The 26,911-nt window shown below is 38.3% G+C and overlaps 1 protein-coding gene and 1 pseudogene across 1 annotated transcript; one reads left to right on the top strand and one right to left on the bottom strand.

The window, feature by feature from the left end:
* Nucleotides 1-5,340: 5,340 nt before the first annotated feature.
* Nucleotides 5,341-5,704, top strand: LOC139862658 (small ribosomal subunit protein eS28x). Its single transcript, XM_071851279.1, has one exon. The coding sequence runs from the start codon at nt 5,381-5,383 to the stop codon at nt 5,576-5,578; it is 198 nt and encodes a 65-aa protein (XP_071707380.1). The 5' UTR covers nt 5,341-5,380; the 3' UTR covers nt 5,579-5,704.
* Nucleotides 5,705-6,507: 803 nt separating this feature from the next.
* On the bottom strand, nt 6,508-19,256 carry LOC139863551 (uncharacterized; annotated as a pseudogene).
* Nucleotides 19,257-26,911: the final 7,655 nt, after the last annotated feature.

Below are 26,911 nucleotides of genomic sequence, written 5' to 3'. Positions count from 1 at the left end.
TTTTAATATTTTGTTATCAATTATACCAAGTGTCCTTGTACATAATTTCACCCCTGTTTTAATTATTCTAGTGGCTATTAATCCATTCCCGTGTCCGGTTAAATGAACGATTATTCGTACATATAAATACCCCCCCCCATCGTGTCCGATCGAGTGTATATGGTAATTTATAGGGACGCCCAATTGTAAATCTTTATATTAACATTAATAAGCTATCATTTAGTTAAACAAATATAAAGCCCATTAATAGCCCATAGTCTAATTTCCATAAGTGTCGTTCTTTTGTCCAAACCCCAATTATGGTACAAAGCCCAATTACCCAATTTTAGTAATTAGCCCAACATCATGATTACTTCGGATTAAATAAGCATAATAATAACTTAGCTACGAGACATTAAATTAAAAAGGTTGAACATAACTTACAATGATTAAAAATAGCGTAGCGTTACACGGACAGAATTTCGACTTACACCCTTACAACATTTGCTAACATACCCTTATTATTAGGATTAAAATTAAAATTAAATTTAAAATATAAATTATAAATATAAATATTACGATATAGATAGAGAGATGGATGGATATATATGTTGGATAATTTTTACGATCAGAATGCGCGAGCTTTATAGGCAGTTTCAAAATTAGGGGCTCCGCGACACGCGTAGTTTTTGCACTGCAAACTCCGCAACTCGCGGAGTTTGCTTTTACAGCTCACACAAGTTTGGAGCCTTTTTTGCCGACGGTTTATAATATATTATATAATATATAAATAATTATAAGAATTATTTAAATATTATATTATATTTATGTGCATAGTTGACTTGTAATTTTTAGTCCGTTGCGTCGAGCGTTGAGAGTTGACTCATGTCCCGGTTCCGGATTTTCGAACGTCCTTGCGTACAATTTAATATCTTGTACTTTGCGTTTTGAATCTTGTACTCTTGTAATTTCGAGACGTTTCTTATCAATAATTGGAACCTCTTTGATTGTATTTTGTACTTTTGAGCTTTTTGGTCGTTTGCGTCTTCAATTCGTCGAATCTGTCTTTTGTCTTCACCTTTTATTATTTAAACGAATATCACTTGTAAATAGAACAATTGCAACTAAAAGCTTGTCTTTCTTGAGGAATAATGCTATAAAATATATGTTCGTTTTTAGCATTATCAACAGGTAATGGCGCGGCGCGCCATATACCCGCGCGGCGCGCCAAAGTGGTCTGTCCAACTTTGTCAATTTTCGAATAATGTTTGCTATGCTATGCACCTCCAATTCACATGTAACTTGTTCTAACATGCTCATATATGATTAAAAACCTCAGAAAAATAGTTCGGGACCCGACCCGAACGTGTTGACTTTTTCGTTGACTTTGACCGACCAAAGTTTGACTTTTTGTCAAACTTAACCAAATGATTATGTAACATTCCTAACTTGTTTCTATACTTGTATCTTGCATGAAACTTGACAAATTGATTCACATGCTACATAATCGAGTCGTAACGAGCCATAGGACTAATTGAACATCTTTGACCAATCGTGACTATCGTTATTGATACAACCTATTTGTTTAGGTCAAGACTAGCATTGTTCTTTGCACACGTTACTTGTCGAAGTACTTATTTACTCTTGCGCTCAAGGTGAGATCATAGTCCCACTTTTACTTTTTTTTGAACTTGTATTTGGGATGAGAAAACATAAACGTTTCTTTTTAATTAAGTGAACACAAGTACCGGAAAACAGACATTCTACATACGAGTTTAGAACGAAATCCTCAATTCGATTATCATTAGTTACACTTGCAGGGTGTAAGTGTAGGCGTGAACTTATGTTGTATGGCCATATGGGTTTGACAAACCCTCATCTCGGACGGTTCGCTACCGTCCACAGATGAAATATATTTTCGAGAAACAGTGTTGTTCTAGCATTATTAATGGGGTTCAACGGACGGAATGTTAAGCCTTGATAATTGGGTGCTCGTGAATATTAACTTTTAGAATGTATTACTATTTTATCATTGATGTAAATCTTGTGGTTCGACTTACTTTTACTCACTTACTTACTTAAACCTATGATTTCACCAACGTTTTCGTTGACAGATTTCTATGTTTTTCTCAGGTCCTTGAACATTAGGTGATACATGCTTCCGCTCATTCTTTTGATACTTGCTTTGGATGTCGAGTATACATGCATATGTGGAGCGTCTTTTGACTACTTTAAACTGTGTCGCACGTGTTTCGTTTGTACTTAAACATCATTATGTACTAGTTATGGAAACTACTTTTGTAAACTTTGAAACATCCACACTTATGAAATGAATGCGACATATTTTCTGTCAAACTTTGTCTTAAAGACTTGTGACCATGTAATGGGACCTACGTAGACGGCGCCGTCAAACATGATTTGGTCGGGTCGCTACAAAATTGCCATGCTTAAAAGCGTGTTCGTATATGGCTACCTTCTTCTCTGGTGGTTCATGGGCACGTTGGTTAGAAAGGGGTGGCACCGGGTTGTACTATTTTAATGGCGGGTATTGTTTCACTAACGAATCTATATGCTTCTGCTCTATAATCGATACTACGCTATCTACAAAAGTCTCATTTGCTTTTGTCATTTTCTAAAAGTAATCGAAGAATAACTAACCTTTTATAGCCTGTCGGAATACACGGGATTTGATCGGTGTTGATTTAGCAGAGTATCGGAGAAGCTTTGGGCAGAAAAATAGAAATGAGGGTGAATCACGTCTATTTATAGTGAGGTATTGGTGTAGTGGGGTAAAACGGTTTCATCGTAGGGGTACACGTGTTTAGATCCGACGGTGGACGTTTTTTGCTCGCGCGTGGGTTTTTATTTACAGTACCCGATATTGAGTGAGTGGTCCACATGCGCCTGCTCACTGTCACTTTATGTCTTGTCAGCCGAATGGGATTCTGCGATAGCGACAGGCATTTAATGACCTCGAGCCGCGTGCGGTAAATTTAATGTTGGACTTTTTCTTTTTTCTTTTTTGCTTAATAGTTTGATATCGTATGTATTGCATCACATAACATCAAACTGGGGGGACATAATGATACCACGACCCGCATGCGCATGCTATACGTATGCGGGTAAGCACTAGTATGCGTATGCGTATGCGTATGCGTATGCTATCTCTGCGGTATGCGGTAGCGTATTGAATGCTTTTGTTCCCGGTATGGCGGTTACTTGGCTATCAAGTCTGAATATCTTTTCCATAATTACATCCGAGACTCGGGGGAGTTTGTTATGGAAGAGATTATCATTATCTATGACGGTTCTAGAATTAGGGTTTTCCTATATATACCCTAGTCGTCTTTTTGAGGACACACAAGAAAACCTACAACACGTAACAACAATCATCAATTCTCGACTTCTAAGGCTTACATGTTAGTTCTTCATAAACTGGTACCTACAACCTTATCTGGGGCCTTCTGATCAACGACCGTTATCGAAGGTGGACTTAATCACTTAGCCACCCCGCCGACATCATCATGTCGGCCAGGGTTATTCACGGTAGCCGGACCGGAGAGCTAAGTTCTAAGATCCTTAAACCCCCCTTTAACGTATTGAGCAAGCATATTGACTCTTTGGAAAATATATGCATGATCAAGAAGAGAAAGGAGGAGGTGTGTCCGGTTAGGAGTGATGATGAAAATGTCTCCATAGCTAAGTTGTGTTTGAATCGAAAGGTATCAAGCTTTAAAAAGAAAAACAAGTCCATTGAGAGCTCGTTTTCCCTTAAAGATAACGTCGTTGATTTAGAATGTGGAGAAGCAATTCAAAAAGCTTTCATGGAGTCTAAAGAGGGATGCTCTTCGGGTTGTGTAGCTAATGGTTTTTTTCAAGAGTTTGTGGATCAAGGGATACCGTAGGTGCCCGGCAAACGTATTGGTAGCTCATCTTCCAAAGTAATTTCGTATAATTTCAAATCTCGGGGTGGTAAAGGGGTCCACATTAATACTATAGATGGTTTCAAATCGCCTGGACGAGAGGAATGGTAACAAGCCTTCTTAATTTCGGTTACCTTTTTTCTTTTAATTCTTAGATGATAGTTTGTTTGTTTATTTCTTCTTGTTTTGGTTGTCCTATATGTTTTGTCTTATGGATGATTTTGTTGGATTGTTTGGTTAGGCTCGGTTGGAGTTAGCGTCGTTTTGTGACGCTTACCAGTTTTGAGCCCGCTCGGTTTCCTTTCTTTGTATGTCTCGGTTAGGATCTTCATCTTTCGATGAAGGTCCTCTTATATTTAAGTTTTCGTTATTTTTGCCAAAAAAAAGTAATTTACTCTTCTCTCGAGGGCGAAACCGATAGCGATTAATGATAAGTGTACTTCTGCATTCAACGCTCGTGCGTATCACATGCCTGCACACGTCCCCCGTTAAGTCATATGTTGATTTACAATAGCATGCGGTAAGATGCACAACGTACGTCTTTGCTTGTACATGTTTCAAATCTTATTTTTATTTTGTCAACATCTTTCCTACTTTAATGCCCGTTAATGGTGGAAAATAGTTATGGAGAATCTTGGGCCTATTAAGGATATCTCGGATTAGAGTTTCACTGTAAATACAAACCCTAATCTTCATCATTAGACAATCACATTTTGGATACTCGAATACGGACATATTTAAAGCTATGATTATCACTTACTATTACAGGTTATGAAAATCATTGGCCCAGATTATCATATCGATTAGTGTTATTCACGATATCTGGACTGGAGAATTAAATCTATAAAGTCCTTCAACGTTAATTCATTGCAATCAGACATGTATTCGGTCCTTGTGACAAATACATGTTCGATTAGCAATGGCGATGGCCTGACGGATTCATATTGAGCCTTTGATTCTTCGAAATCTGTAAAGGGTGATGCAAAGAAATAGTGGGCCTTATGCTCTTTGGCCCATTAAATGATATCTGGACTGGAGAATTAAATCTATAAAGTCCTTTAACGTTAATTCATTGCAATCAGACATGTATTCGGTCCTTGTGACAAATACATGTTCGATTAGCGATGGCGATGGCCTGGCGGATTCATATTGAGCCTTTGATTCTTCGAAATCTGTAAAGGGTGATGCAAAGAAATAGTGGGCCTTACGCTCTTTGGCCCATTAACTTAAAGCCCAAACAAATTTAATACTCCGTATAGTCTTCCAATTCCTCCATATAAAACCCGATCTATCTAGGGTTTGCTCGTCTCATCTACCGTTCCTCATTCAACCAGAGCAGCCGCCGTATAAATTAGCATCAGGTAATGTAATCTCGTTCTGTTCCGTTCTATCAAAGCCCTAATTTTCAAAATTTGTTATATTCCTTCAGATACTAATAATTGTATTGAATCATAACAATTGAATCCAGCAATTGAAAGATGGATTCTCAAATCAAACACGCAGTTGTGGTGAAAGTAATGGGAAGAACTGGATCAAGAGGTCAGGTTACGCAGGTGCGAGTTAAGTTTCTCGATGATCAGAACCGGTTTATTATGAGAAACGTCAAAGGACCGGTTCGTGAAGGTGACGTTCTTACTCTGCTCGAATCTGAGAGGGAAGCTAGGAGGTTGCGTTGATTTCATCATTTTATTTACTGTTTTATGAAACCCTAGGGTTGATTTATAAGTTTTTAATGTGTTGCTTATCTTGAGAAGACATGACTGGATGAATATTTGCTTAATGATAAAGTTTCATTTCAAGTATGGCTTTTAACTGTTGTATTTTAATTAAGATGTAAGTGAATAAGTGAATTTGAGTGTTTATTGGGTTAACATTTCTGCTAGTTGCTAGTTGATTTATGAGAGTTTGTTAATGGTGAACCTCTGCTACATAGAACATGCTCATTTTCAGCAAATTTTATTCGACTTAATTACGTTAATTTGAAGTAGGATCATGATAGATAATTTGTTAGACCACTCACATCGGAGCTTCGTCCCCTTCAAGGGCGCTGATGTTAGCAAGCTCCGTTGGAGCTTCCTTGCAATGACAGTCCTTCGAAAAGTCAGTGTTGGGCATATTGAACCACGGAGCTAAAGCCTTTTTTTGTTGTACACAATGCATTATGAGGGGTACATTGTGTTAATTAATTAATTTATGTGGGTCCATTTGATGGTAAAGGAGTATGTCATGGATATTAGTGACTGTGATGCGTTAAGTGAAAGTAAGAAACTGCTGAGGTGGCGCTGATGTGGCAGCAATGTGGTTCCATGACAGGTGTCATGGATAAGAGTGGTCTTACAATGCTGTGGATTTGAATGTTTGGGAGATGCATCTGTATGAAATGTCAAATATTCGCTTGTTAAGAGAAGATTAATGTCTTGCTTGGATTAGCTTATTTTGTTAATCAGGTAATTCTGTTGTAAAAATGCATTTAGTGCTAGTACAATACCACTCCGGTTACATTTCATTTCATCTGAATACAATGTTTACGATCACTCAAGCGTAATTATTCCATCAACTGTGTCGCAATTTACACACTCGAAATATATAACACACGTTCAAAAACTCACATGTAAGCACGCATACGTGGCCTTACAACATATAGATGTAGTACCAGTCATGTAACGTGAGTCATCGCTAACCAAGTAGATCACAGTCGAAGCCAAGTCATTCTTGGGGTCCAACCATCTGTTCAGGGGTGCAGCATCTTTGACAAAATTTTGTGCCCTTTCCTTTCCCACTGAGACTGGCAATTCATCATCAATATGCAGCCCACGAGCAATTGCGTTAACCCTGATCTGATGCTTACTAATGGTGTATCCTATCGTATACACACATAAAAGGCATAATGGTTGCATAAAAGTAGCATCAGGAAGGCTGGAAACAACAGTTTTGTGGAGTTGTCCGTCCAGCGTTCTCCGCTGTACAGGCTGCTCAGTCATGCGTAAGCCCTGAAGGCCGCCTAGCGCGTAAGCCCTGGCCGGAGAACGCCACCTTCAGCATAAATTTCGGATCACGAATAACAGAACGTATCATCATCTGACACGTGTCCCCGAACAATCTGGTGGATCTGACACTATAAATAGACCTCTTGGGTCGTCATTTCACACAGTTCAGATATTCTGACAACTTTGAGAGCTGAGACTTCACTTCTCTTTCTCTCTCTACTTTCTCTCACTATAAGTCATCCGACTAGCACTTTTACGCTCTACGGACGACAGATTGATTAAGCCACCCCACAAGTTTCTACACTTGTGAACCGGGTCTGCAGGGATTATTTTCCAAGGGTAAAAATCAATCGGCAACACTCCGCCCTCCTAAAGCTAGATTACTTCTAGTATCTTGTTGACACACTAAGCCTTACCTCATAAGGAAATAGGTGTTAACAATGGCGCCATCCACTAATGCAAAGAACACACGAAAAGGAAAAGGAACAAAAACAACTGAAGCTCCATTTGTACTTGAAGCAGTCAACAATCCATCAACTGACGACATGATAACTGTTGAAGATGTACCCGTTCCGCCACTAGATGGTACGATTGAAGAAACAGTTGCTGAAACTGCAGAAAGGCTTAAACATTTGGCAACTAATTCGGAGAAAATGCCAGTAATCGAAGAAACGACAACCAAAAGTGCAGAAAGACTTCCAAATTTTTGTTACTAATCCATAGCGACGACCATTGATGCAACCACGGCGATGTCCATCATTTATACCTTTTCGGCGGATGGCGGATGGCAAAGACAAGCAAATAATGAAAAGACAATCTATATCAAAATACAAGTTATCCAGGCTACTCGACAAGCTGGGCAGTCTTATTGATGATTCTGGGGATGATAACGACCTGAGCTATGATAATAATGACTTTGATGATGAAATTGACAAAGATGAGTTCATGTCAGAGAAGCAGGCAGTGTTGCTTTTAAATGACATTCTTAAGCAGACAGCTCCGGCAAAATATAAGCAACGCTTAGCGCAGCCCGCCGTCCGTGCTGTGGCCGTGGACAATTTCTTTGCCCTCATTACTGGAGAGCAAGCCACCAAGCCACCAGCCATGGCAGAATCTACACAGTGTTTCATTGATCGAATTGCTAATTATCCATTGCCTAGAAATCTTGCTATACCAACAATTGGAGTTTATGATGGCACAACGGATCCGGAAGATTTTCTGACTATGTTTGAAGATGTTATGAGGTTGCAGCATTGGGAGGATGAAACCGCGTGCCATAGGTTTCCTATGGTACTGCAGAAAATGGCACGCGAATGGTTTGCTAGTTTTTCACCAAGGAGTATTACTAGTTTTCTTGATTTGAGAGCAAAATTTGTGATGCAATACCAAAATCTCCGGAGCTGTACTCTGACACATCTTGATGCACACGAGATCACAATGCATCATAACGAATCTTTGAGCAATTTTATGAAGCGTTATACACTTGAAGCACAGAAGATCCCTGATTGTCCAGAATCACAGCTTGTATCTGGTTTCATTTTCTGTCTGGACCAGCGGCGGTTTAGTGCACTTGTTCATGCATTACAGTATGACTTGCCAAAAACATTGCATCAGGCGTTGGAGGTTGCACAGAGGCATGTTCGAGCTGGTGAGCGTGGGTTGAACAAGTTTGATACTGGCAGCAGTAGCAAGCCGCACAACGGAGGGCGGTATTTTGACAGAAATCAGAGAAGGAATGATAATTCAAATGGAAGATGGAGAGGAAACAATCACCCTAATGATTTTCACCATAACAGAAGGCCAATAGAAAGGCACCCGTTGATAATGGCGCTTACCAAAACTCCGAAAGAGATCCTCTTCACTGAACCAATTCGGACCACTTTCAATGCTCCAGCCCCTATGGAGGAAAGGGAGGGTCCAAAGAGTGAGTTGTGGTGCGATTTCCATGAGGCTTGGGGCCATGATACGGACAATTGCAAATCTTTGATGAGTGAAATTATAGCGAAAATCAAAGCAGAAGAACTGAATCATTTGTTGCCTGGCAAACAGTACAGTAGGAATGATCCTCGCAGGAAATTCGCGCGGCAAAGGAATGATGGTAACAGAGGACGCCGTGGAGAGAACAGAAGAGAGCAGCATGGTGGAAGAGATAATCGGAACCAACCGCAGTACGGAGACCGGGTCACAGAGCGTGAGCCAACTCCAGAAGTTGTAATCAGGATGGTTTGGATCAACGACAGTCATTATGAAGAAGGTGAATCATCAAACAGCAATTTGGACAGCTGGAGATATGCTCCAATTATCTTTCAGCCAATTCAGAATTGGGCGTTGTCCGTCCAACCAGTGATCATTTCAGCAGAGATAGCAAATAAGTTTGTCAACTGTATCTACACAGATACGGGAAGTGAAGCTGACATCATTTACTGGCATTGCTTGAAGACTTTTCCAAGGCATGTGCAGGGCAGAGCTAGGCAAACGAGGTTGAAAGTTTCTGGATTAACGGGAGCACCGATAAATGCCATGGGGCAGATTCGTTTGGAAGTTGTTATGGGCACATTCCCATTGTTGAGAACAGAAACAATCGATTTCACAATCATAGAAGGCAATTATCGATTTAATGTCCTTTTTGAAAGGGCAGCGTTGGCTAAATTCGGAGCGATAACATCGACAGCTCATGCAGAGATCAGGTTCCCAACTCCTAACGGAGTAGCCGCCATACATTCACAGTATGTGGCACCGGCTAGGGAGAGATCCACATTTGTGAACTTACCAGAAGGCAACGTAAACCGGAGAAAGCATGATCGGTTGTTTGGTGATGATGAGGTTCAGGAATTTTTCATTCCAAAATCAAGTGTGTAGGCCGGATAGCGTTGGGCGCTCGGCGTGTGAAGAAGCAAATCTCAACATGTTATCAAGAACAAAAGTTTATTATCAGAGCAGTTTTTTAGCATTTTTATGAAGACATTGTCTTTTACAATCATTGTATTCATGCCAAAATACACATGTTTGGCATTTGAAGAACATATTTTCGCATTATATGAAGAGCAACGTTTATCAATTTACTGTGAACCATTGTGGTTATTTTACAGTGCATATGTTAGCAATTGCATACATTAAACATTCATGACGTACTAATTAGGCTTGATCCACCTAAATTCGTCATCAATCGTTTATGTACTGCACAGTACCGAACAATAAATTTTATATTTTTCTTAAACAAAGTGATGCCCGTGACAAATGTAAAACATTACATTTATAACCTGCCCACAGAAGGAGTGTATTTTTAAAATACCTCCGATGGCGGAAGCTTTTGTGCCGGCCAGCAAAAGGCACAAGGGATCGGTTAGAAAACGTTTAAAGTTTTACTAGAACGCACCGAGGCATGATGTAACGACCCTGGATTTTCCAACGTTTATTTATTAATAATTATTATTATTAATACTTGTGATAAAACGAATGTATGTTATAACATTTACTTGTTGCCATGATTAACCGTACTTGACTTTAATTGCCCGAAACGTCTTTATGACACACGTAACTTACACGGATAATATTTTCAAGTATTATTTACATTCATGATTAAGTTTTATTAATCATTTTGATTAACTATGGTTATTAGTTAATTACTTGGACTTTAATTGGATTTATTTGCTAATTAATTGAACTTGGGCTTTTATTAGTGTTATGGACTCATGATATTGGGCTTATAAGCCCACCCTACATTTTAAATGGACTAACTAGCCCACTCTTCCATGTAAGTATTACTTAAAGATGTAACTAGTTTGATTAAGGCTTTTAGAATCTAGTTGCAGCTTGTTCCAACACCAACACCCCTTGTAACCATCTTTTTGAGCTTTTACATGCAATAAACTTGTGGTCAAAACCCTCCCCCATCCCTTGAAGCAAACCGTCGGTTTGCAATGCTACAAGGGAGGTTTTATTTCTTTTTTTTTGTATCACTCTTCACTTGCATTCTCATTTCCAAAAACACTTCACACTTTCTCTCATATTCTCTCTAAACTTGTGAGCAACTTGAACTTCTTTTCTCTTCTTCTTTTCTTTGTAAAACCGTGACCTTACACCCTTAATCATCATCATCATTTGTTGTTTGATACTTGCTCTTGTAGTGATTAATTACTTGTTCTTGTTTATGGTTACATACTTGTAATAGTTGTTGTTCCTTACTAGTTTCAAGAATCAAACTTACTAGTTTCATTCTTCTTTTATCTTGTATTACAAGAACACTCAAGAACATAAACTTACTAGTTTATGATTCTACCTTTATTGTTTCAAATATTGTAAGTTCATGGTTGTAAATCATACTTGAAGTTCATGAAGTAAACTTTAAAGTTTACTTTCTAAAGATCAAGACCTAGGCTTGAATCTTTAAAGTATGCAACCCATGAACTTATTAACTTGTTTATTTAGTTTATCACTTCATTCTTGCACTTTAATTTCATGTTTATTAGTTTAAATGGTCAAGTACTACAAGTTAGTTTTGATCTCATAACTTTCTTGAACTTAAAGTTAACTTTAAAAGTTCAAGAACATGTAAGTAAGCTTTCTTTAATTATAACTTTGTACACTTATGTTAGATCTAGACTTTTGAGTCTTGGATCTTCAAGATCAAACTAAGAACTATGTTCTACAACTTAAGATCTTGATTTTATAAGTTTATTTTCAAGTTGTAACTTAATATTAGTTTTAAAGTTCATGTATGTGTTAGATCTAAGACTTTGATGTAACTTTGGTTCATCAAACTTCGTACAACTCTTAAGTGAGTTGTGCTACATGTCTTAGACCTACACTTGTGTCATAATAGTCAAAACTTGGTTAATATTACTTTTACATTCCATGTATGTGTTGAATCTAAGACTTTGATGTAACTTTGGTTCATCAAAACACTTGCAACACTTAAGTGAGTTGTGCTTCATGTCTTAGAATTACACTTGGGTTATGATGGTCAAACCTTGGTGAAAATGATGCAAACACATCAACGAGTTGTACACTTGAAGCTATATGCATCAAGGATGAGAACCATGATGAGCATCGAGCACCAAGAACCACCGGAACCTACTGACCCTACTGTTCTACTATTTCTGTGTCTGACCCGTACGACCTGGGCTACTGTAATTATGATTTTCAGATATCTCTGTTCGAGTAGATAACTTTTCATATAGGACTCGTCTTAATCCGAGTTACGGTTTAGGATTTATGGCCCTCCGATCGTCACTATGTCCATTTAACGTTGTGCTGAAAATTCTGACCTACTCGCACTTAGACCGTCGCCACGGTCAAACGAAGACGAGTTTGCTTCAGGGATTTTTACCACAACTAAAGGACTCATATACGGAGCCATGGCCACTGGTCTCACCTTATTTCAGTAGGTATAGAGGCCGTGGTGACTGACTGAACTCAGCCTTTGTTTTAAACTCTTTGCTTGAACGAAACTTACTTTACACCTTTTGTTTAATGATGGACGATGATGACCCTTAAGACCTTATTTACATACTTTTAAACCTATTCGGACGATTTACTGACTTAGTACTATTTGACTTAGGTTGAGGACTTCCCGGACCTACACACTTGCTTATCTCCCGAGTCATACTTTACCGCTACTTTATCATTGTGAGTTATAGCATTCTCTTTTTTACTTTAACTTATTTTGGGAGCTGAGAATACATGCAGATTTTATGTTTTACATACTAGGCACGAGTACTTAAACTTTATATATGTGTGGGTTATATAACGGCAGCAAAATTCCCTTTAGCTCGGTAACGTTTAATCATTGATTTTTGAACCGGTGAACGCGAATCTTAGATATGGATCCATAGGGTTTGACATCCCCACTCGGGCTAGTAGCGCTAGCATTTAACGAGTGTACTTTACTTCGTAAACATACGCACTTGCCAAGTGTACTTTCAGGGGGTATAAACGTTAAGTTAGTTACCAAGTGCCCACGGTTTAACATATACTTTATCATACTGTTTTGAAACGCTCTTTGTAGCACTGAAATCTCGTGGCCTACCTTACATACTGTTAATCTATAGCTCACCAACCTTTGTGTTGACGTTTTTAAGCATGTTTTTCTCAGGTGCTTAAGGTTGCTTCCGCTGTGTACTAGTCTTGCCGTAGACACCCGCTGCTCTAGTGTTATCACCGCATGAACTACTTTATCTTGCATTCAAACTTAAATACATTTGAAACTATGTTTTATAACGACCTAAGGGTCACATACATTTATTCATGCTTGCTATTCGTAGAAACATACTGTTGGTGTAAAACATTTGATGTCGATTGTGACGTCATCTTTCTATCGTGAATGCAACTTCTTTAATTACAGCATATAGTACTTAACCTTGTAATGATCCTGTTGTTGATGATTCGTACACGATGGTTTTGTACGGGGCATCACACATGATACAAAACTCAGATACTTGTCATGACAAACATTATAAAAAACTTACTTCACATAACGAAGTTCTATATTTTATATATAAATGCAAAAATATTTAGCAATTCTTCCTCATATACTTTATGACGGAAGGCGTATGACGGACAAGTCACTAACTCATAACTAATATTTATGCAATATTTCAAAAAATTCTTCCTCATATACTTTATGACGGAAAGCGTATGGCGGAAAGATTATTTTGTAATCACTCTTCAAAAATACTTCATAATTATTATTCCTCATTAATTTGATGACGAATGCATATAACAAAGTATGAATATCTTACAGCATGATTAAAAACATAATGTTTACAAAGTGAATTTTTTAAGTGTTGCTCATTCAGCTGAACTTAACACTGCAAAACATCCAAAACCGAATTACCTTAAATAATTATCACAGTGCTTCGCTCAGTTTTACAGTGTACAATTGTACATAGCAAATTTATTATATGCTTCAGCGCATCACAGATTTATTCTAAACATGAAACAACAAAATAATTGAAACAAGTATGTAAGGAGATAGGCTCATCGAAGGCAATGCATATTTATGGAATTCAAAGTTGTCAATGTTTATTACAAACGTCTGCTCATGAAGTGGTTACAAGTTTATGAAAATTGAATATTGAGTACATCCTGAGCAGATGACTCTTCTCTGTTACATACTTCATCGTAAACATCTATCTTCAGATTAATCAATCTGTCTCTGGCTTCTTCAACCTTCTTCAGGGTTCCAAGAGGCATCAGATTTGTAATAGTAGCAGGGAGAGACATGTTTGGAGCAAGGCGTCTGGTCAGTTTATCTGTTACATCAGCAATAGCATGGGTGCGTATAGCATCAACGTAATCATTGTAGGGATTTCCCACAAGAGTGGATCCAAGCACCTTCGCTATCACACCTGGTATCCCCTTCTTAAGCTCAGCAAAATTACCCTTGCCTTCCTCCGCCCTCCGGAGAAGCTCAGCAGATTTTTCCCTCTCTGCACTCAGCTGCTTCTCCAGCTCGCTTACTTTCACCTGCTCCTCTTCAAGTATTTTCTTCTCAGCATCCCTTTCCCCTTGCAGAACAACAGCGACATCTTGAGCACTTTTTAGCTCAACTTCTCTAGCCTTTATTATTTTCTGAGCATCACTCAAGGCACGCTCAGCATCAGCAGCTCTCTTACAAGCATTTGCACCTTCAGTTATATCTTTACGGGCTATAGCAAGAGTAGACTCCTGATGCTTCTGCAGTTGCAGCACAGAGTCCAGATGATTGGTTAGCAGTACATGAGCTGCCATAGTTGATTCCCTGAGTTGATCAGAGCGGAGAGCGGTGAATTGGGGTTTCAGCTCAGGGATAACACAACCCTGTACAAGAAAAAATTTTATGAGTAATTTCAGGCAACTCACATCAATAAATTACAAGCATATACATGCCGATGGTCTTATCATTCATACCTGAAGAAGAGTTGCAAATTCTTTATCCTTAGTACCAGGGTTTGCAATGATGGCCTGCAATGCCCTCACATGAGCAGGAAGAGTTGGCTCTTGAACATTGGAGGATGTGATAGCTGGGTTAGAAATATTAGGAGGAGGAGAATGATAAGCAGAGTTGCCTTCCGGCCTATCTTCATGAAATTCAGATTCCTCGAATGGAGTAAAGTTTGGATCAGGAGTTTTCAGGCCCTTCTCTCCTTCACTTTCAAGATTTTCCTCCGGCACCCGTTCACCACCCTCAGTAGCCTTCCCTTGGCTATCATCAGATTCTGCTAAAATCACTAACAAAAACAAATTAGCATTATGAATAAATATAAGAGTTAAAAAAAATGTGTGCGAGCAGAATGGGCATACTTCTTCTGCGTTTCTGCTTTTTGCCCTCCTCTGTACTCTTCGCCCTTTTAGAGCCTATGCTCTTCTTTCTTGTCTTTTGGGTTGGAGGAGGAGTGGGGTTAGTTTCACCCGTGATGTCAACTGAACCTGATGTTTGTTGATCGGCGGTGGTGGTATCATCCGCTGTCCGTTCAGTGTCTGTTTGTTCAGACCCGGACTCACTATCAGAGTAGCTAACAATTACTCCTTCACCCTTTTCAGCAGCAATAGCATCAGCAACAGCTTTAGCCTCAGCTGCAGCTCTCTCTGCCTCTAGCTCTTCAGCAGTTTTGTCACGAGCAGTGACCTCCACGTCATCATCAAGATCAACGGATAAGAGAGCAGAACGAACCTGCATCACGGAGTTGGCTGCAAAAACATAAACAACAATATAAGCAAATGTGACAAACAATAGACATGCATTTATATACAGTAGGATGATCATATCCCATCCTACCCTGGTTTTTCTCACGGAGTACTGGCACAGAATTGCTCGGCCATTCTTGACTCACTTTGCACAGCACAAGAATTCCCTCATACCTTTCGTATGATCTGGGCGGAAGGCGGAGCTCTTTCAAGCTATTTACTATCCGCTGCTCTGCGGGAGAAATCTTAACACCCTTTCCCACACCAGCATCAATAGCACCCCATTCCCGGACAACGGAGTACTCCTCCGGAATAACAGTCTCATCAACAAAGAAAAATGGACTTTTCCAGTCCTTCAAATTTGAAACTCTATTCGTACCAACAAAATGATTATTTTTCTTACTATCAATAGTAAGCCAGCAGTCACTAATTATGAGAATTCTAAACATAGAGATAAAAACTTTAACGCGAGGCTTTATATTAATAGCATTACAGTACATTTCAAAAAGGATAATTTTTTGAAGGCCACGGGGATGCATCTGACTAAGACAGGCCTTATAATATCTAAGAAGGCTAAGAAGAAAGTTAGTAAGGGGAACATGGAGGTTGCCGTGGGTAATTTGTAAAGCGTATAAAGTAATTTTCCCCTCAGGAGGGTTGTCAGCAGTTTGTCTGTTGGTGGGAAGAACAGGGTTGTATTGATTGAGATGGCGGAAGGCAATCTTTAAGCCATCTAAATATTCACTTGTCAATGATGAAGCCATCGTGCTAACTTCTGGAATGTCAGCGGTATTTGACGAAGAAGGCTTTGCATGTTCTTGGCCAGTACTAAGAGTAGAAGCCATGATAATACAGTAAAAGATACCAACAAGAAGAAAATAGCAGTAAGATGGAGTGTACTGACCTTGGAAAATGGTAAACCTTAAAAAGTTGAAGATTGAAGAAGGCGATGAAGATTTGGGGGAGAAATGTGCTTTTTAGATCTTGGCAAAAGTAAAAAAGTGATGGTAAAAGGGTTATGACGGTTTTTATAGGGGTTCATCGGTGCAATTTTTATGGCCATGATTGAGACACGTGTATGGGAGCGTTTAAACGTAGGGTACGAAATAACACTTTTTACAGCTGGAGGCGCGTGGAGGATCTCAGCCGTAAAAAATTAATCATAACAGCGTCAGTAAAATTCGTCTGCATTTAATGCCTAAAATGTTATCCCCGATGCAAGTGGGCAATGAACAGGCTGGTTTGGCATGCGTTATTAAAAGTTTAACAACTTAATCATTTTTCAAATGCTTAAGTCATTAAACCGGGGGACTTAATGGTGTACCCTATCGTATACACACATAAAAGGCATAATGGTTGCATAAAAGTAGCATCAGAAAGGCTGGAAATAACAGTTTTGTGGAGTTGTCCGTCCAGCGTTCTCCGCTGTACAGGCTGCTCCGTCATGCGTAAGCCCTGAAGGCCGCCTAGCGCGTAAGCCCTGGCCGGAGAACGTCACCTTCAGCATAAATTTCGGATCACGAATAACAGAACGTATCATCATCTGACACCTGTCCCCGAACAATCTGGTGGATCTGACACTATAAATAGACCCCTTGGGTCGTCATTTCACACAGTTCAGATATTCTGACAACTTTGAGAGCTGAGACTTCACTTCTCTTTCTCTCTCTACTTTCTCTCACTAGAAGTCATCCGGCTAGCACTTTTACGCTCTACGGACGACAGATTGATTAAGCCACCCCACAAGTTTCTACACTTGTGAACCGGGTCTGCAGGGATTATTTTCCAAGGGTAAAAATCAATCGGCAACACTCCGCCCTCCTAAAGCTAGATTACTTCTAGTATCTTGTTGACACACTAAGCCTTACCTCATAAGGAAATATGTGTTAACACTTACCAATCTCCATGGCTGATGGCTATTCAAAGAAGTCAAAGATGCTTTAAAAATATAAATCAAATGATTCTAGTATATAAATATGAGTAACAAATATGACCTAGGAATACCCATATATGATCATAGCCTAGCAATAACAATTAGCAATTAGCAATTAGCAATCATGATTACAGTTCTTTATAGCTAGTTAACTAATTGCAATACAGGCTCAATCTTTTGCAAACTGATTAATGGGAATCAACGATGCAACTTACTTACCCTGACTAACTGATGAACTCCACCCAAACACGCTCCATACATAGCTGCTCCTGGATATATCCCCCTCCCAGCACCAATTTTATTGAGGTCACTAGTGAAATGACCCGTGGAATCACGAGTTTGGTTAAACGAAACAGTTTAATGATATGTTTTAGGAATTAAGTGAATGTAAATGCTAAAGTCGTTTAGTTTAATGACCCGTAAAATCACGAATTCTGACTAAGAAACTTGTCGTTATTTTTACAAATATATAGAGACATGTACTTTCGTATACATATGTAACGTAATTAATCCCGTAGAGATAATCCATATTTGAATATTAATATTATTATACTGTAATAATTTTATAATAATAATAATAATAATAATAATAATAATAATAATAATAATAATAATAATAATAATAATAATAAAGTTTTGCTTAAAAATTGAGTATTTATATTTTTAATAATAATAATAATAGTTACTAACTAGTAAGGTGGTTATTAGAGGTGGCTATTTATAAATTACAAGTAAATCATCCGTGCTTTCATATTTTAAGGATAGCTTTTAGTACTATATCCAAAAATGTCTTAATAAATAATGAATAATGGAGTATATAATAAATAATACTCCGTACCAGTAATCCGTATATAATTGTCTTTGACTTATTTTTTTTTTTATACTCTTATAGTCGTAACTAGTTGTGGAGCCCTCGCTTCGCGCCGAGAGCTCCGTTTTGAATGCGAGTTAAAAAAAAAAGTCTTGATCTATTTTGTAAAAAAAAAAAAATTCGACTTCTAACATTGAAGGGTTGTTCCTTTTGTGAAAGTTGCTTCTTTTAGCGTTAAAGTTAGTTGATCTATTTTGTAAAAAAGAATATTTTTCGACATCTTTTGGTAGCATTGAAGGGTTGTTCCTTTTAAGAAAGTTGTTTCTTTTATCGTTGGAGACAAAAAAAAAATGTAGCGCAGTAGTGGCCTATGTGGGTCCTACTGTTTGAGCACATTGTACAAGTCGGTAAAGCGTGGTTGGTGTTATTATTCAGTATTTTTGGTGTTAGTGATGGGATAAATAATAAGTTATAATATAGGTATAAAGTGGGGGTTCGATTTGTATTTTAATGGAAGTTAGGGGATTAGGTTTGTGAAAAGTGAAAAATTGAATAGTACTATTCATAACAAATAAGACAAATTTTGTCTATTAGTTATATTGGGAATAACAAATGTCTTTTGAAATAATTAAATTATAATTAATTGTAAAGATTAAATTTTAATTGTAAATTAAATTGATTTATGATGTCATTCAAGTGGATTAGATTTTTTTCTATTTTTTTTATTTTTTTTTAATGAAGAAAAATGAATACTTATGATGTCATCATTATAGCATTTTAATATTAACTATAGACTATAGATAGATAAATACGATTGATCCTCCTGTTTTCTTATCCCTCATTCTCTTCGCAACAGCTTTCATCAAATACCAAGCAACCATAAAGTTTATTCTTACTGTTTTTTTAAATTCAACTTCGGACATTTGTAATGGATCTTGCATCTTTCCTGTTATCATCTGTTGGAAGCTTCGACGAGCCCAACACACCACTATAGAGGATCTAGACTATACTAGACTCACTACACCAACACTTTGACGTTGGTTAGCCTTTTATTTTATAAATCCTTAGTGCACAATGTACTTAGGCGACAGTGTCGACCATATATCTTTAGGCGGTATAACCGACCATATATTACTTAGGCGGCAGAGCCGACCATATAATAAGAACAACAAAAGTGCACTAAGAACTTAAACACAAACTAAGGCTTGATCGGGAAACTTAACAAAAACACTTATATTAAATTACAATTACAATATTACTTACAAGCTTTCTCTTCTCTACTTTCGCTAACTCACACTCTTCTTCTCTTCTTCACAACTCACTTCTTATTTCACTCTCACAACTTCCTTCACACCATAAATGAAATCTCCTCCCATATTTATACTAGTCCATAGAACATTCTAGAACCTAGATATTTCCATGGATATATAAATATCTAGATATTTTTACAACCTACAAATATCTAGATTTTTCTTTTACATTTCAATTTCTAGATTTTTCTCTCATATTCTAATATCTAGATATTTTCTTATACATATTAATATCTAGATATTTTACCCATATATATTTACTAATTCCATATTATTCTAAATTTGCATTGTATTTTAACACTCCCCCTCAATGCAAATTTTCTTCCAACGATGTCTTGCAGACCATTCCAAGTGCTTCTCTGAATTTTGTAAACTTCGGTTTACTTAGGCTCTTGGTGAATATATCTGCTACCTGTTCATCTGTCTTTGTTGGCACCATCTTGATCTCCCCTTCAAGGACCTTCTCGCGAACATAGTGATAGTGGTCTTCTATATGTTTTGTTCTTGCGTGAAAGACTGAATTCTCTGCTAGACGTATAGCTGATAGGTTATCGCAGAAAAGCTCTACTTGATAGTCTGTTGATTGATGAAGATCTTCCATTAGTTGTTTCAACCATGTAATTTCTTGTGTTGCTGATGATGCCGATCGATATTCTGCTTCAGTGCTTGACAAGGATACTGTTGGTTGTCTCTTGCTGCACCATGATATTACTCCTGATCCAAGACTAAACATGTATCCAGTTGTTGACCGTCGTGTATCATAGTCTCCAGCGTAATCGGCATCACAATATCCAGTCACGTGACATTCTTTTGTTTTCTTGTATAAAATACCAAAGTTAATAGTGCCTTTAACATACCTTAAGATGCGTCGTACAACATCAAGGTGAGGCTTCTTCGGATTGCTCATGTATCGACTAACCACTCCAACTGCATAAGATATGTCTGGCCGGCTTAGTGTGAGATAAATAAGACTTTCGACCATCTTTCGATACATGGTAACATCTTGAAGACTTTTTCCTTCATCTGCTCGTAGTTTTGTATTCGGATCCATCGGAGTTGAGATAGGTTTGCAATTAAGCATTCCGTACTTTTGTAAAAGATCTCGCGCATATTTCTGTTGTCCCAGAAATAACCCTTCTCTTTTCTGCTCTATTTCGAGTCCAATAAAATGTTTGAGTTCTCCAAGCTCATTCATATGAAATCTGATAGACAGATTCTCTCTTGTTCTTTGGATCTCCTCATAGTGATCTCCCGTGATGATTAAGTCATCCACATATACTAGCACTATGGCTAGTTTTCCTTGATCTTGTTTCATAAATAAACTAGAATCTGAAGGAGCAACTGTGAAACCACTTTGTACTAAGAACTCGCCAATCTTCCCGTACCAAGCTCTTGGAGCCTGCTTTAAGCTGTATAGTGCTTTCTTTAATTTGCAGACATGGTCAGGATGGAGCTTGTTCTCAAAGCCTCTTGGTTGCTCCATATAAATTTCTTTGTCAAGTTCTCCATGTAAGAAAGCGTTCTTGACATCCATCTGCCACAGCTTCCAAGATTTGCTAGCGGCTAAAGCTAGTAGAGCTCGAATTGTTGTGATCAACGCCACTGGACTAAACGTTTCTTCATAATCCAGCCCATATTGTTGAGAAAAACCTCTAGCAACAAGTCGAGCTTTATACCTTTCAATGGAGCCATCTGATCGAGTCTTCACCTTGTAAACCCATTTACAAGATATTGGTTTTACATCTTTTGGCTTTGGAACTAAACTCCATGTCTGGTTTTCTTTTAATGCATTAATTTCTTCTTCCATTGCTTTCCGCCATTCTTGACTTTGTGTTGCTTCTTCATAATTGGAAGGCTCAATAGGTATTGATTCATCCACATGAGCAGCATTGGCATACCTCAGATTAGGTTGCCTCGGCCTTGTTGATCTCCGTAATTCTTGCACATGCTCCTCGGCATCCATTTGGCTTGGACGAACCTCTTCGGATGTAGATTGATGTACCCCAGTTTTCCATGGACTCGTTTCCTTAGAGTACGATCCATCTCCTTCTTTAATTGGATCCGATATGTGCTCTTTATGTTCTTCTTTCTCTTCTGGAACTTCTTCTAATCCATGAGATTCTGGAAGCTCTATCTTTTGAGGTGACCACCATGAAGAAGCTTCATCAAATACCACATTTCTTGAAGTATGACACTTCCCAGTATTTGGATCACAACATCTCCATCCTTTTCTTGATTCATCATAACCGACAAAAATGCACCGAATTGCCTTCTTATCAAATTTGCTTCGTAGATGATCTGGTACGAAGACGTAGCATACACATCCAAAAACCTTGAGATGGTTGACGGTTGGCTTGATCTTCCATAATCTTTCATATGGTGAAATATATCCCAGCTTTGTTTGTGGGAGTCTGTTAATCACGTATGAAGCCGTCCTCATACATTCGGCCCAAAATTTTCCTGGTACATTCTTACCATGAAGCATACTTCGACAGGTTTCAGCAAGATGACGATTCTTACGTTCTGCCACTCCATTCTGTTGTGGAGTATTAGGGCAAGTTAATTGCCTTCTGATCTTGTGCTTCTTAAGATAGATATTGAACTCGGTTGATAAATATTCTCCTCCATTATCTGTGCGTAAGCATCGAATCTTAGTATTGAGCTCACTTTCTACCTTGTTCTTGAACTCTTTAAACTTCAGAAAAGTCTCCGACTTCTCCTTCATGAAGTAAACCCACACATATCTTAAGAAGTCATCAATGAATGTCACCATATATTTCACACCTCCAAGTGATGTTTGTTTCACTGGGCCGAAGACATCTGAGTGTATGAGCTCTAGTGGTGTCTTGGACTGATGCGATGACTCATTGAATGGCAATTGGTGAGCTTTGCCAAATTGACATCCAGCACATATTGTATCTGTTCGGATATCAATTCGAGGAAGCCCATTTACTATGCGTTTCACCATCATCTCCTTTAACTTATTGTATCCCACATGCCCAAGACGTTCATGCCACAGATCAGCCGTCTCATTCTTTCGAGTCTTATCCACATAAGCTGTTTCAGCAGATAATACATAGACCGATTCTATTCTTCTTCCATGCATAACTGGATTACCAACCACCTTTACTCTCTTGAATACGGACACATCTTCTGGTCCAAAGAGCACATAATTCCCTTCTGCTGTCAATTGTGGTACTGATAGTAAATTCTTCTTTAGGCCAGGGACAAGATACACCTTCTCGAGTTGGAGCTTTTGAGAGTCGCCTTCATTTGGAATTATTGTCTTTCCAATGTGAGAAATAGACAACCTTGAATTGTTGGCTGTCAACACGACTCTCTTTCCTTTGTAATCCTCCATTTCTTGCAGCTTTGTCCCATTGTTGGTCATATGATTTGAGCACCCAGAATCGATGATCCAATCATCTTCGTAGTTTATTTTTGACTTTAAAGTTGTTGTAAGAGCTTGATCATCTATGTCAGCTTCAACAGAGAGTCCAGCTTCTGCATCCCATGTTTCCTCATTAATGGATGCTTCGAATGTGACCTCTTTCTTCTCATCTCTTGCGGCGGCCACATTTCCTTCGAAAGTTCGCCTTCTTGGGAATCTACAATCTCGAGCAAAATGACCCTTCTTGCCACAATTGAAGCATTCACCATTCTTTCTCTTATCATTTTCCCCGTATTGTTGACGATGATCTCTTCTTCCTTGTTGAGCTCCCCCTGAAGCGTTGCCTTTTGATTTTGGGTGACCCTTCCACCCATATGTCTTACTTTCTTTCATCGCCTCTTGTCTTCGAGATGTTGCTTTCTTCTTATTGGTGAAGAGTGCATCTTCTCCGTCTTTTATGGTTACTTCATTCATCTGCTTGGCTAATGCCTCTTGATTAGCCAATAGATTCTCCAGCTCTATTAATGATGGATGAGTAGGCCATCCTCTCACAGCGGCTATAAATCCATTATACTCGGATCTTAAGCCGTGGATGATAATTCTCTTCATCCTTGCATCACTCACTTTCTCTTCAGGAGCAAGCTGAGATATCTCACGACAAATAGATTTCACCTTGGTGAAATACTGAGAAATGGATAGACTTCCTTGTGAGATACCTGCGAGCTCATTTTCCAAGAGCTGGAGTCGTGCTTCATTCTTCTTTGAAAATAATTTTTCAAAAGTTTCCCAAGCTGCCTTTGGTGTTTTCTCGTCACGGATGTGCTCCAATAGATCCTCCTCGATTGTAGTCTTCAATATAAATAAAGCCTTCCGGGCCTTGATGTTCCATTTTCTCAAGGCTTCGGCATTTTCTTTCGGTGGAGGCGTTGTGTCACTGCCAGCAACTATTTCCCATAAATCCTGTCCTTGTAGGTAGGATTCTATACAAGTCCGCCAATAACCATAGTTGTGGTTATTGAGACTCTTGATTCCACTGCTCGTACTTGCAAGATCTGCCATCATGACGTCCAACGTCCAATAAGCTTGGTCCCTGACCGATGAGCTTTCACAGTTCCTAACTGTGCTCCGACAGAATCTTCCTTAGAGCCTTGGTGAAAACAAGCCGATGTAAACGTCCAACGTTTACCGATTTCCTCCACTAGAAATGGTCCCGAACGACCCGCTCTGATACTAATTGTTGGAAGCTTCGACGAGCCCAACACACCACTATAGAGGATCTAGACTATACTAGACTCACTACACCAACACTTTGACGTTGGTTAGCCTTTAATTTTATAAATCCTTAGTGCACAATGTACTTAGGCGACAGTGTCGACCATATATCTTTAGGCGGTATAACCGACCATATATTACTTAGGCGGCAGAGCCGACCATATAATAAGAACAACAAAAGTGCACTAAGAACTTAAACACAAACTAAGGCTTGATCGGGAAACTTAACAAAAACACTTATATTAAATTACAATTACAATATTACTTACAAGCTTTCTCTTCTCTACTTTCGCTAACTCACACTCTTCTTCTCTTCTTCACAACTCACTTCTTATTTCACTCTCACAACTTCCTTCACACCATAAATGAAATCTCCTCCCATATTTATACTACTCCATAGAACATTCTAGAACCTAGATATTTCCATGGATATATAAATATCTAGATATTTCTACAACCTACAAATATCTAGATTTTTCTTTTACATTTCAATTTCTAGATTTTTCTCTCATATTCTAATATCTAGATATTTTCTTATACATATTAATATCTAGATATTTTACCCATATATATTTACTAATTCCATATTATTCTAAATTTGCTATTTTAACATCATCAAACTAGCTATCATTGCCTAATAGTTTTTGTTAAGTGATTCATTTTGTGTAATGTAAATTCAAAGAATCTGAAGGGTTTTTAATAAGTAACTCGTATGTTTCAAAAATCTAATCTTTGAAGACCATAATATTCAGACTAGCAAGAGCACGGTATTAGTGTATTCTGTAAGCTATTCAGTTATCCCCGATAAAAATGTACACCTAGAATCGTATATGATGCGAGTAGAATTATAAAGGTTGATTTATTTGGTCCAACTAACTAACAATTTGCCGTCGCTGTTGACTCTGTGTTGAAACTGACAATTCAAAGTTAGTTATACTTATTCAAAATGATCGAACACTATTTAACTAATACAACTTTAGTACTTTAACTTTTAGCTTAAACAGTATCCAAGTTTGAATTTGTGTTTTAACTAACAATGTTTTCATCCTTGATCTATGTTAGTATGTTTGAGATTTTCATTTGGTTTGATATGCGTTTATTTTGTTGTTTGTTCGTGTGTAGTCGGTCTTAGTTTTGGCTCAAGAAAGACCAAATAATATTTAATAAGTTAGTAGGTTTATTTACCAAAGGGGGATGATTCTCACACACACTTTTTTGATCCTCACACACCTATTTTAACCTTTTACTTTTCTAATAATACTCAATTGATGTGTGAGGATCAAAAAGTGTGTGTGAGAATCATCTCCCTTTACGAAAACCTAAGTGCATCTAGACAAAAGTCAAAAGCTATAACATGATTGTGACTTAGACATAAGAGCGGTGGGAGTGGAGGTCAGTCGCCTCCCCGTCTCACCCCTGCGTCTCCAATTTCCCACTCCCCACATCCGTCGCACACCTTCGTTTCACTTCGGTCAGTCCCCCAGGCGACGGATGTTACCCACTTTTTTTTTATTTTTGCTTTTTTTTTTCTTTCCAAAAGGATAATTTATTAAATATAATAAAATATTATTTTAACACACTAACTAACGCACTAACTGACATAGGTCACCAATCCCCACTTTTTCTGACTCATCAAGTCGCGCCTGACATTTCAAGTGACATCAGTCACCACTCCCAGTGCTCTAAGTGCATATGGATAACTGATATTGAAAATTTAGTTTTAGCCTTACGTGTTTGATGCATATTTTTCTTAAGTTTTTCACAAAGTTTATGAATATTTATATATTATGTTATACACGTAGTTTGATGTAAATGCGTGAAACTCGTCATTCGCAGAAATTTATGCGAATGGTGTGTTCATTCTTACGAATGAAAGTCTCGTTCGTGCGACTGAAGGCCATGTCAGTTAGAATGACTCTTTGTACGGATGAGTGAGCTCATTCAAACGAACCAAGGCTCATCTGTACGAACGGGCCTGCAGGCTTATAAATACGAGTTCATGCTGTCATTTAGGGTTAAGAGTAATACCCTAACCTAGTGGGCCGTTTTTGGCGCCCCGGAGGTTGGGGAGATCATGCTCGATCTTCATGTGACCAACCAATATTTCTCTGTTTAGACGATTTCTAAATTCGACATTTATCAATATACTACTTCGTTTATCTTTGATTCATTATTACTCTTCCATCCTTGATCTTATGCCGATTTGTAATTATGACACTTACCAATAATTTACTTCGTTTATCTTTGCTTCATTGTTACTATTCTTTCCTTGATCTTATGCTTGATGTGTAATTTCGACATTTATTAACATTTTTTTTGAACGACAAGCTTTGCATCAGTGTATCATTTATTTCAACGAAACAAAAAATTTACACACACGCGCGTTCGGGAGGAAACTCGAATCGCATTAGATGAACCCGATCCTTTAACCATCCCGAGGGGCAGGCGGACCGGGTTTGAATTCTGAATGGATCCGGGAGAGAAACTCCCCTGGGATTAATCTGGATATCCATATTTCAGGTAGATTAATTAATAGGATGAGCAGAACGAGGCTCGAACTCATGATCTAACCCCTAGCCCAACACACAAGATGAAGGGGATGTCGTTGAAGCAATGTTTCGTTGGCGACATTTATTAA

The sequence above is a fragment of the Rutidosis leptorrhynchoides genome, chromosome 8 (assembly GCF_046630445.1).
Source record: "Rutidosis leptorrhynchoides isolate AG116_Rl617_1_P2 chromosome 8, CSIRO_AGI_Rlap_v1, whole genome shotgun sequence".
In the NCBI taxonomy this organism is placed as follows: Eukaryota; Viridiplantae; Streptophyta; class Magnoliopsida; order Asterales; family Asteraceae; genus Rutidosis; species Rutidosis leptorrhynchoides.
This window is presented reverse-complemented; position numbering and strand designations above follow the sequence as displayed.